Source organism: Porcisia hertigi, chromosome 11 (genome assembly GCF_017918235.1).
Source record: "Porcisia hertigi strain C119 chromosome 11, whole genome shotgun sequence".
NCBI classification, from domain to species: Eukaryota; Euglenozoa; class Kinetoplastea; order Trypanosomatida; family Trypanosomatidae; genus Porcisia; species Porcisia hertigi.
In genome coordinates this window covers 438,369-451,021 of record NC_090570.1, presented here as the reverse complement: position 1 = coordinate 451,021, position 12,653 = coordinate 438,369, and the positions used below count along the sequence as shown (strand labels likewise).

At 53.9% G+C, this 12,653-nt stretch overlaps 2 protein-coding genes across 2 annotated transcripts; both read right to left on the bottom strand.

Moving 5' to 3' along the window:
* Positions 1–3,251: 3,251 nt before the first annotated feature.
* Positions 3,252–4,712, bottom strand: JKF63_07050 (uncharacterized protein; the record flags this gene model as incomplete). The annotated part of the gene is made up of 1 exon (XM_067902994.1): positions 3,252–4,712. The coding sequence occupies one exon, from the start codon at positions 4,710–4,712 to the stop codon at positions 3,252–3,254; it is 1,461 nt and encodes a 486-aa protein (XP_067759003.1).
* A 3,603-nt stretch (positions 4,713–8,315) lies between these two features.
* On the bottom strand, positions 8,316–10,241 carry JKF63_07049 (uncharacterized protein; the record flags this gene model as incomplete). The annotated part of the gene is made up of 1 exon (XM_067902993.1): positions 8,316–10,241. One exon carries the CDS (start codon positions 10,239–10,241, stop codon positions 8,316–8,318), a length of 1,926 nt encoding a protein of 641 aa, XP_067759002.1.
* Positions 10,242–12,653: the final 2,412 nt, after the last annotated feature.

Genomic DNA, 12,653 nt, shown 5'->3' with positions numbered 1-12,653 from the left:
TGTCTGCCTCGCAGGGCCAGTGGGAATATAAAACCGGTCAAGGGCGTCTGATCGGGGGGGCTCTGAGTGCGTACGTCGGTTATGCGTTTCTGTGAATGAGGAGTAGGGGAGACAGGAGAAGGAGGTCTCGTGTAGATGGTTTGGCGCGGTGCGTGTGACCTTGCGTCGGCGTATACAGTAGACCCTGGTCTGGCCCCCTACTTTGTGCACTCAGAAGACTGGCGATATGCGAATTAATGAGGTGGTGGAGAGGGAGGAAAGGAGGGAGGGAGGGAGGAAAAGAGAAGTGTCGTTATACATATCAAGAACAAACCACCAAGTTGAAGAGTCAGGCACGGAGAGATTGTCTAAGACCAGTTGTTTTTTTTTTACGTGTGTGAGCGCGCACACGAGTTCGGCGGAGGGGGGCGGGTGAGGGGGACCCCACAAATCTCGCCTCTCTTACCAGCCACGATGATCCCCCCGTGTGGATGAGAACCTGTCTCTGGTCGCCTTGCGTGTGTTCTTCCATACGGGGGGCCCCCTAATGAGCCTCACGTCTATCAGACTCTCCTTGCTTTAACCTAGCCTGCATTTCAGTGGATTTCTCTTTTGTTGAATAGCGAATGCGTGTTCGATATTCTCCGCGACATTTAATTTGTAATATATACATGTGTGTGTGTGTGTGTGTATGTGTATATATATATATGTGTGTGTGTGTATATGTGTGTGTGTGTGTATAGATGAAGACGTGCGTCGATTCCCGTGTGGCTGGCGGAGGGGGAAAATGGAAAGGAAGATGTAAAAGATTTTTAAATTATGTATATCAACAAGGGGGAGGGGGAGAGGGGAAGCACATGATGGTGGAGGGCAGTGACATGCTTTTTGATGCAAACGTAGGACTGGAAGAGGCCCATAGGAGGTGTGTAGGAGCAGGCAGAGTCGCATTTCGAACCCACTTGAAGTGAGACTGAGGTAGGAGTAGTACTTGGAGAAGAAAGGAGATTCGGTGCACCGATCCGCGGAGTGCCTCCTCCCTCCCCCCCCCTTCCTTCCTCTTCCTTCCTCCACTCTCTTGTACACACACACACACACACAGTCGAATCCGTTTCTTACAGCCCAGGGGGGTACTCGTGCGGAGAAAGAAACAACACGTATGTGGACGTCTCCCTGCTGTTTCCCCTACTCCGCCCACCCCTCTTGAGTCACGGCGATGCCCTCGGCGACATCCGCAAAAAAAGTGTTCAAGCGATTACAGAGGAGGGACAGACGCTTGAGTACGTTCACTCCACTCCGCCTCTTGGTGGATTCGCTTTACTTGTTGTTGTTGTTTTTTTCTTTTTGTGTGTATGTGTTTGGGGGCAGGGAGGTGTGTGGGCTCAAAACCAACAGATAGTCTAACGTCACCTCATCGCTGGCCTCAACTCTCTCGCCTTCCCCGTTCACCTATTCCCTCGCTCTCTCTCCATCACTATCACCACCACTACACCCATGGCCCTTTCCTAGTTGGTCGATCAGTAGGTGGGATATACTGACGTGCAATGCTGCATCGAGGGGGTCAACGGAGTGCACGAGGCCAGAACTGCCTCCCCTCCCTCCCTCTCTCCGTGGGGGAGGTAGGGGGGGAGGTAGGGGGGGAGGCAGTTGCTTCAGTGAAGAACGCGAGCCGCAAGAGAGTGATGGCATCACACTAAACTCCCCCCGCTTCACCTTTTCTCCCGTTTTTTTCTTCTTTTCCCTTATAAAGGAGTCGGACGAGAAAAAAACACATGACAAAAGTCGCCACAGACTCACCCGCACTCCACCCCCCCCCACCACCACCACCACCACCACCACCTCCCCCACCACCGCACACTAAGAAAGAAAAAGAGGAGCCCCAGCCCTAACAAAACCATATACACCGTTACAAAAAAAAAAGGACACACACACAGCACACACAACACACAACGAACATAAAAACTCCCAGAAGTGCACAAAACAATTCAACGCCATCTTTTTTTTCTTTTTATATATCATTACGATCCAAAGAAACGGGAGAGGGGAAGAAGAGGGGGGGGTAGCAATAAAAAAAAATGGAAGAGATCTTCACTACGTCCCCCACACGCACACAGAGGAGTGGGGAACACAGAGAGATGAATGGGCGAACACACACAGACAAAGGGGGACAAAGAAAAAAAGGCACCGATGGGGGAGGGGGAGGGAGATTAAACCAGCAGGGGCAACGTGGCGATCAGTCTGTCACCCGCCACCATTGCCGCCTCCCTCCCCACCCCTCCCCACCCCACCCTTCACCACCTACCGTTTGACCTGCGCCGCTGCCTCTGTATCAAAGGACAGCAAATCTCTCCTCTTCAAAGATTAGAGTCTAAAAGAACTGCCCAAAGAGAGAAGCAGAAGAAATCGAGGACGATGCAACAACAAAAAAAAACAGGGAAACAGGTTGCGGCTGCACCGATATCTCCATTCAGATTTTCGGGGTGAGATGAGTCAACTCATGAGGCATATGTGGCGTGGAATAACTGATTCGAAAGCTCGATGGCACGCGTGACGCTCGAGTGCGACTCTTTACGTTATCTCCGTGTGACAAAAATGACACATGCCGCGCATGACCAAAGTGTACCGAGAGAGGTAGGGGAGGGAAGAGGCGCAACAGAAAAGGAGGACAGGCAGCGACAAGAATAAAACTATCTCCCTCCCCCCCCCTTTCCCTCCGCGGGGCGGTGGATGAGGAAGAGAGCTGGCCACACCATGGCAGCACGCATTCGATAAAAAAAAGCCCAGGAATGCGTGCGCGCGCCTTCACAAAAATTTTTCGAGGCTGAACCCCACCGAAAAAAGAATTGAGAGAGTGCGTCGCGTGTTATCCCGTCACAGCGGTACTTCTCTTCCCTCTTCGATGCGCCTCCTCCCCCCTCCCCCCTCTCTCTCTCCCTTTCCCTGCTCAATCTCTTCACAGATCATCCCTCCCCCTCCCCCTCTCCTCCCCCTTACGCCCTTTCCGCAAACAAACTCACGCGTGACGGCGAGATGGGAAGAGGAAAAAAAAAAGGGTGAAGAAAAGTTGTTCGAATCGACTCAAGGCAGATAAAACAAAGCCCAAAGGGGTAACGAAAAAAAAGGCAAACACGCGATCTAGCACAAACGCACATTGCCCCCCCCCCCTCCCGGTCACCCCCGTACAGAACACAAGTACGATTTCTTTCGATATCATGTGTTCTTCCTCACCCCTCACCCCCCCCCTTCCCGCTTGCTCTCCACGCTGTGTTCGACGACTACGCGATCTTCTGCTTCAGGATGCCGTACCCGAGGTCCTGGCCCTCCTGCTGAAGAATCTCGTTGTACTGGTTGATCATCGTGACGGAGAGTAAAATGCCAGTGCCGCTGCCAATGGCTCCAAGAAAATCTGCAAAGATCGTCAACGCGCCAACGCAGAGACCTCCAAAGCTGGCCGCGACAGGGATGTACTTCTCCAAAAGCCGCGTCATGTCATCCTCACTCTCACGGGCCTGCACGAGCCAACGGCCCTGTGAAGCCAGCTGCTTCGCCACGTCACGGGGCGCGGTGTGGGAAATGGTGATCCAGAGGCGAGAAAAAATGGCGCAGGAGGTGAGAACAAACACCACGTAAAAGACGGCGTGGATGGGATCGGCCATCAAGTCGTAGAAGGTCGCTGGGGGTACGAGGTAGTAGGCAAGGCCGCCGACAGCAAAAAGCTGTCCACCACCGGCACCGTTGTAGCCGCGCTGCTCCCAGCGACCGAGCAGATTGATCAAGAAGTTGCGGTTTCCGAAGCGGCGCGACAGGATTTGAGAAAAGAAGCTGATGTTCGACACGACGCTCGTCTGCAGAATAATTGGCATGTTACTTGTATAGAAGAGCTTAATCAAGTATGGCTGGCGGTCGTTCCCATTGAACTTGCTCTTCGTCATGAGCGGCACGCGAAAACCCTGGAAAAAGACAACAACCACAAAGACCACCGCGGTTGCAAATATGTTGGTCAGGTTCGGCAACTGCGGACGATAAAAAGCCTCACGCAGCGCACGCACCTTGTCGGTGCGTGAGACGAGTAGGTGGAAAAAGGCGATGATGGCACCTTCGAACTCGGCACCGCGACCACTGTTGATAGTGGAGGGAGAGAAAGACTTCCAGATGATCGTGTCGCACACGTTCGTTGCAATGAAAAGAGAGGTGCCACTGCCGATGCCCCAGCCCTTCTGCATGAGCTCATCCAGAAGAATGCAGATCATTGTCGCTGCCATAAGCTGGAAAACAATGATGCCGCACATGAAGGCACCGATGAGGGACGGATCGCCATACATGCCTGAAGACACGTACGCCACCGCCTCCACCAGCGTGATCACCATAGCCATCATTTTCTGGAATCCCTCGAAGACCGCCCGCTCCTCACGGTCGTTTGAGTCGTAGTTGAGAACGCCAACGCCGGCTAACAGCTCCAGGATGAGCGAAGCGGTGACGATGGGGGAGATACCCAGCTCCATCAGCGTACCTTTGTTACTAGCCAGGACGATGCGCACCCAGTAGAAGGGATCGCTGGCATGCCCAGGGCGGGCACCGTAGACTGGGACTTGGCAGCAAATAAGAAAGACAAAGAGCGCGGCGGCGGTCCACAAGATGCGCTCTTTGATGCGAGGCAACCGGCTGGGCTTCTGGACCTCTGGCAGCACAGACAGCAGCGGCTTCAGCGCCATCAACCAATTCGCTTGCTTCGACATGATGACTGAAGATGAGAGACCGCCAGGGGGGGGGAGGAGGAGGGAGAGGGAGAAAATATCAAAAAAAAGGGGGCGACTTTGTGAGAGGGTGTGCCCGCAAAGGTGAAGGTGTTAAGCCCGTCAGTGGCGGTTGCCCTTTTTTTTTCGCTCTCTCTCAGTGAAGTGCGTATGTTTGTGTTGTGTGCGGAGACTCCCAAGCACCACCAAACGACAAGAGAGGTGGGTGTATGTGTGTGCGTACGTGTAATTGAAAATGACCGAAGAAACAAAACAAGGAAATACGGTGACTGTAACGTCACCAGCGCGGGGATGAATGGAATAAAGCAACGCGGTGGTGTGACGTTGAAAAAAAATTCGGGGTGACACACACACACAGACAGACAGACAGACAGAAAGAGGGCGAGTAGGGGAAGAAAAGGAAAAAAGTGGGAGTGCAAAGCGTGGGACGGCGAGGGGGGGGGGGGAGGGACATTCCAGGAAGAAACGAGCGCCTAGGCAGAAAGACGCTGAAGGCCTCGAGCTGTAAGTGCGGAAGAGCAGCAAACAAAAAGCAGAGTTGGTGGGGCAGGTGATAACTCAGTATTTGGTAAGCCACGCCAGTATACTGTCAGACGCACGCACACAGACGCACGCGTCTCACAGAGTAAACCCCAATCCTGGGACCCGCATAGTCCTCTTCACACCACCCCTCCTCGGTTATTGACGCGCATTTGGACGTCCCCCCTCATCCCCCTCTCTCTAGCCCCCCCCCCTCTGTGTCGGGTTGACCCACATCTCTTGGTTGTTTTCTCTTTGTTCTCCTTCAGGTGGATAAACTCAGTACGCTCCTCCCCCTGTGTTCTACGACCACCACCGGCCCACCAGTCCTCTTTGTTGTTGATGTTCGGAGAGAGGGGAGAGGGAGGAGAGAGGAGAGAGGAGAGAGAGAGGGGGGGCGTGTGGCCTCCATCGGTGTCTCTATTCCACGTGTATTTTTCATGTTTTTTTATGTTTTGTTGTTGTTCAGCACCGCAAACACACCAACACACGCGGAAGGAAAGAGGGGGAATAGCCTGAGCGTATTGCATTGTCCATTGAGAAAGTCGCTCCGGCAAAAAAAAAAAGGAATTAAAAAAGGGCGAAGGTGGAGAGGGAAGAGGACGACACGCTGCCCCCTGTAAAGCGCACCAGTGCTTTTCACTACCGCACCAATGCGCTGCCTTTCTCCCCTCCCTCCCCCCTCTTCGTTGTTTATCAGCCCCTTCGCGTGTCAACGTGTGTTTGAGGGGAGGAGGGAGGGAGGGAGAGGGGGGGGTTAAAGGTGAGGTTGTCGTGCGCCTCCCCTCCACACACACACATCACCCTTCCCTTCTCATAGTCCCCACCCCACCAACAAATATATATATATATGTTTGACCTGTTATGCGCGCTGAGCCATTTAACGGAAGGAAAAAATATATAATGGGAGGGGGGAAGGGAAGAGGGAGAAGACACTAACAATAATACGGAAGGAAACCCAGGGCACGAAAAAAAAAAAGCGGGTGCACACTCAAACACACAAACACGCATGGCTCTACTCATACGGCAGAAGCAACGCACCGAGGAGGAGGGGGAGGAGGAAAAAAAAAGGTTATGCCTTCAATCTTTTTTTTTCTGTTCATTCTTCCTCCTCCCTTTTCTCCCTTGTTGCCATCCGGATGCACAAATGGATAAACAGAATGCAGAAACTTGCGAATATGTGAACGTACGTTTTCCCGTTGTTTTTTGAAAAAAAAAATTGTTCTTCTTTTGGTTCTTGTCAGGATGAGATACAGAAATCGTATATTGGATAGACAGATTTGAAGGGGAGAGCAGGAGGGAGGGAGGGAGGGAGGGAGGGGGCAACAATTAGAAAAAGTAATCGAAGCAAAAAAAAACGGACCCAGGAATAGGAAAAAAAAATGCGAAGACCCAAGGAAAAAATATGACTCGCCTCCACGCAATAAAAACAAAAAAAACAGGTGAATAACAGAAAAGACACGAAAATCTACGGAGGTCCAGCGTGGTCGAAAACGGGAGGAACGGAAGGGTGCGAGAGAGATGTGGGGTGGGGGTGTGGGGGGGGTGACGAGGTAGGCGGCGTCATCTCTCTCCGCTATCGCGGTCGAAAAATGGAAAACAGGAAAAGGCTGAATAGCAGAGGTGCGCAGAGCAACACGTGCAGCTGCCTTCGATAAGACGGAGACAAGACATCAACCGTTGGGCATGCGCGTCCATTAACCAAACCTCTATTCTTTATCCCTCCCAAACTCCACACTCCACCACACTTTTAGGTGATCGTTTTTTTTTTCCACGGCGTGTGTTCTTACTTCGCTTTTTTCCTCTAAACTCTGTGCCTCCCCCCTCCCCCCTCCCCCTCTGCACACACACACTCATAGCGTAGAGCGTGTGCGCATAAAAAGGCGGAGGCCTGAGCCACATAAAATGTAGTTTGGTTGTTGAGCGCTTAGACACAGTGTGCTGCAGAGGCGGTTGGTGTTTTTTGGTTTGTGTTGTTTTTTTTTACGGCAAAGTCCAAAGAAAAAAAAAACGAAAGAGAAAAAATAGCGTGATTTTTTTTTAGTGAAGCACACAATGGAATTACGTGACGGAGAGGTAATAAATGGAAGATGGGTGTCTCAACATACAAAAGTGTGACCCTCACACACACACACACACACACACAATGTGTATATATATATATATATAGAAATGGATGGATATAACAGGGAGGGGGGGGGAGGAGGAGGAGGAAGAGGAAGAGGAAGAGACTACGACAAACGACATACCTCGAGCAAACAAACAAACACGCGCACACACGCACACACGCATACGCGCAGAAAGAGAGAAAGAGAGGATAGACAAACAAGAGAGTACAGAATATAAAGTTAGAGAGGCACAAGAGGAGGAGGAGGAGGAGGAGGGGGGTGAGGGGGGTGAGGGGGGTGAGGGGGGAACTACAAGACGGAAACATGAACAATAAAAATTAAAATATGGGGGCTATCATGGTAGGCAAAAGCTACGGGATACCCCCCTCCGTCAATGCAGAGATACCCGCATCTGTAAAACATGACAAGTACAGTCGAACAGGCGAGGAAGACAAGACTCCAGTCTTGAGGGGTGATAAATAGACAAAGGTGCACACACACACACACACGTCCACGTCCACGCCCGACAAAACGGGAGTAGAAAAAAAAAGTAATACAGGAAAGGGGAATGAAAAGCACTTTGAGAGACAGAGAAACATGCGCTTGACCTCAGCCCCCACCCACCCACCCACCACCCCCCCCTCCCGCCTTCAATTCCCTCGAAGGGAACAACTCCACAGAAAAAGAGACGTGCACAGTCAGTCGTGCCTGATTCAAGCCTTCGTATGCCCCGCCCTCCCTCCCTCCCTCCTGCCCCCCCCCAAACACACACACACAGACGCCATGTACGCCATTTCACTCACATCAAAAACTAAAATCGTGGAGAACACAAAAATACGAAGCACGCGATTCATCACCACACCCGCCACCACTGAGGCAGCTCCAAATACACTGCAACCCCCCTCATAGACATGAAGCAGGGGGGATAGTGAGGAATATGTTTTTTTCTTCTCTTGGCTCATGGCCCGAAGCTGTCGCTGCGGGCAGGCGCGACTGCAAACAGCCTCATGAGCCGCTCATCCTTGCGCATCCACTGAAGGCAGCGCTGCATGTCCTCACCGCGCTCAAAGAGAACGAAGCAGCCGCCGTAAAACGGTGGACGCAAAAACTCGCGATACCGAAGGAAGCCAGCAAACTTCTCAGAGAAGAAGTCCGAGCACAACACGCTCTGTGCTATACGAAAGAACTCATGATCCCTTGTGCTGAGCGTTGACCGCAACGCGCCGCCAGCGCCACTGCCGCCGCTGCTGCTGCAGCAGAGTTCATCACGTGGGATCGTCCGCTGCAATGAGGGTGGGGTTTGGAGAGACGACGACTCCTCAGGTGATCGGCTCTCCAGCGGATGGCGCGGCTGTGGGGTCGCCATCAAGCTTGCACATGACGGGGACTGGTAGCACGTACGGTGGCGGTGGTGGTACGGCAGAGCAGAGACCGGAGAAGAATTATCCGCGGCACTCACCACGAGCATCGCCGCGTTCGGCAATGGCGTGTTAAAAGAGAGGGCGGTCGGCTGCGAAAACCGCGACGGTGCTCGCGGTGGCGCCACCTCAGCGCACGCAGCAGCCGTGATGCCCGCTAACCCCGGCGTTATCTCAGAGATAATCGACGGCGGCCCCCTTCTCGCCAATGAAAAGTTGAGGTGCATCGTCGTTGCGCTACCCGTTCTGCTCTCCAACTGGTCTTGCTGGAGGAACTCAGGGGCGTCGAAGTTGTGAATAAGGCGCACAAAGAGTGTTCGGGAAGGGAGAGGAGGCTCGCGAGCAGGTTGGCAGCGATGGCTAGAGAGGGAGTGTAGAGGCAGATGCCGCTCGTCTTGACGGCAGAACGACGCTGGAGACTCAGATCGAAGGCTGCGCCACCCATCGACTCGCTCACGCACATCGTCGCCCTCCATCAAGTGTGAACTCGCGTAAGTGGACAGAGAAAGCTGCTGACATGTGAGCTGGTGGTGTTCATGGCAGGCGGCTGTGGCGGCGCCCGCGCAGGAGCTGTGACACGGCTTCGACGTTTGCGTGAATGTCGAGGGTGCCGAGAAACCCCGAGAGCTGCGCGTCGCCGGTGGCCGGGCGTAGTGAAGCGCTGACGAAGCCAGTGAAGTATGCGCTGGCAAATGTGTTGCGTGAGTGTCAGCCCAGCTGACAGTGATGCCAGGATGTGGCGGCTGGTTAGAGGGTTGAAAAGACGGCAACAGCGCGAGGGGCGGTGGCGGCGGCGGCGGCGGCGAATGCTGGGAAGGTGTCTGTGGTGGCGGTACTCGCCGGGTCATCTGCGGGCCATGCGAGTAACCGTCGCCACCGAGGTTCGGCTCTCGACCCACGTGCACCACCAGAGTCGCCGTGGATGAAGGGTGGGACAACGAGGTGGAGGCGACAGAGCCGCTCGCAGGAAGAGGAGGAGGAACTGCCGCCACGTTTGCGGGTGTAGGTGGAGCTGCCCAGCTGCGGGCCCAATCCACTCGAAGAAGAGTGCACGAACGCAGCAAAAACGCAAATCGGTCAGGGAATTGCCTCACACTGAGGTAATCCTCGTACTCTAACGGCGCAGCCTCCAGCCCGACGGACAGACCAGTGACGTCATCGCCTGACCCACCAGCTAGCGGTAGAGAATGTGGTGCACTGAACCTGGACCCCTGCAGCGTTTCTTTGATTCGGTGCAACTGCTGGAACCACTGGAGGGCATCGCATGTGGAAGTGATGTTGTCATACACAGCAAAGCCCACGTTTCTGCCTCGAGAACTCTTCACTCGCAGCGCCACCAGACCGTGTGGCGGCACACAAGGCCGCAGTTGCCACTTATTCTCGATGGACGCAGGCAGACCGTCGATGAAGAGCGTCCTAAAGACGGTGTCCTCGGGAGAAGCGGGTGATATGACCGCCGTGGGCATTGTGCAACGCTGCAATCCCGCATTGGTTGGTGAGCGGCCGCTGCTACTCAAGCGTGGGGATATGGAGTAGTCATCGTACACTGCCGTTGCGCAGCAGTCAAAGGAGGAGTGTCGGTCCACGGCAGTAGTTGAGCTCGACGACTGTGCTTGGCATGACCAAGTGGGGGTGCTGGCGCTAGGCAACGGCCCTGGCGTGCTCTTGTTTACTGGCGCATCAATGCCGCCGGCATTAGCGCTGTGTCGCAACAGCTCAAGGGGAAGCCTATGGAGCGGCGAGGTCAGCGATGCGTACGGCGAGCTTACATCGTCGAGCGGCGAAGATAGCGGGGTGGGGTGTGCGTGGAAGGATATACAGGCAAGGTTGGACGCCGCTGCTGTCGTCACCAAAGTTGCAGGCGCTGCTATTCCGCCCCCGTCAAGGCTCGCGGCCCCGGCAGATGAGTGAACAGAGACGAAGTCCGATGCCTTTTTTTTTACACTCGCACAGGTGACACCTCTCACTGTATCGACACGCGTGACACGCACGTTTGACTGAACAAGCGTACCCGCGGTAACCTCAGAAAGGCCCTGAGTCGAGATTCGCTCGATGGCGGCCTCCTGGTCAGGTGGCAGTGGTTGGAGTGATTCCTGTGTCGTGGTCCGGGTGGCCGTGCGCTGCTCCTTTGGCAGTCGACGGCAGACCACTTGCTGCGGAGTACACGAGGCAGACGATTGCCGGTACGGGTTGTGGTGATAACTGCTCATACTCACTCGCATGCACACCAAGCCAGCGAACGCCCTTCCAGGTGGTTAAGCACACGTGTACTTGCGTACAGGTACGAAGGGGAAGAGAGGGAGGGAGGGAGGGAGGGGGAAACACACACACACACCGCGATGGAGAGTGCGAGCGAGCGACGCGCTCCGAAGAAGCGGAAACGGTGGGGAACACGGAAGGGAGCGACGACTGTGAATGCTGCCTGGCTCACCCCATGTACCTACACGCACACACGCAACAACGATAGCGACCAGCAAACACCGAAGGCAGGACTACACAAAAGGAAAACACTGAAGCGGAAGCCTACTATCCGCGAGAAACATATGCACAGAGATGTAGTCACACCACAGCGCCCCCACCAACGTCTCAAACGCACACGAAAGAGGGAACGATCCCAAGGCTGAGTGGAGAAGGAGTTGCGGTGGGGGTGGGAGTGGTAGTGGCAGCACTGTTGTTGTTGAGGAATGCAGACCCGCCGCACGGACGTCACGCGACTTCGCGTTCTCCTCTAGAATCAGAGAACAGATCGGCACACGGTGATACGTGAGCCTACTCGAGAGAACCCCCCACACACACACACACACACACAAGTACAGGGAAAAAGAAGGAGCGATACGGGGTTTGAAGGGAGGAGAGGAGAGGAGAGGAGAGGAGAGGGGAGGGAAAGGAAGGGGAAAGGGGGAGGCGAGGGGCCGTGGTGTTGTGAGAACGACAACGTCGCTGAGGCGGAGACGGAGGCGAAAACCCAACAGAGAAATAAAAGCAAATTTGGAAAGAGGGAAGCGAAAGGAGAATGAGGGCGAGTGAAGAGAAAAAAAAATGTAACTGTGAAAAGGGGGGGAGATGCTCGAAAACAACAGCAGTACGAGGAAGCAACCCGATTGGGCGCTCTTTTTTTTTCCTGCGCACGTGACCGCCGTGTATGGGCTTGTATGTGTCGGTCAGTGATGCCGATGATAACCACGCTCTCCCTTTTCGGCGTGAAGTGAGTGGGTGAGGCGTTGTGAGCGCCTAGTACGCTGGAATACGGTATCGCAACGCAGCGCAAACACAAGAAGAACCACAGGAAGGTTGGGGGGGTTGTCCCTCCGTCTGTGTGTGTGTGTGTGTGTGTATGTCAGAGTGTGGGAGTATATATGTATATAAATATATGTATTATGTATTATGTATATATCAATCCTCTCTTCTCGTGTATATGTGTTGTGGGATGTTTGATGCCCCGGTCTGTGAAACGAATTCGTTATTTGTTTTTTTCTTCGTTGTTGTCCTTGTGGTGGTTGGCGGTGGTGGTTTTTCGTAGTTTGTTCACCACAGTGTGTGCGTGTGTATATGCGCGAATAGAAGTGAAACGGCGCCTACTTCTTGTTTGTGGAGTTGTTTTTCTTTCGTTGTTGTTTTTGTGTGTGTGTGTGTGTGTGTGTGTGTGGCCGCTATGTTCTGGGCCTCGCAGCAGCGGCACAAGCCCCACCCCTCCCCTCCCCACCCACCCACCCACCCTAACTCCCCGCCCCGCGAACCGGTGGAGTGAAAAACAACAGCAAAAAAAAAATTCGAAGCACCACTGGTTTTAAAAAATATATATATATGGATCCTGAAGCCCCGATCTCCCACCCCCTACACAGTACACTAACGTGTACACGGTGGAGTACGCGGTGGGT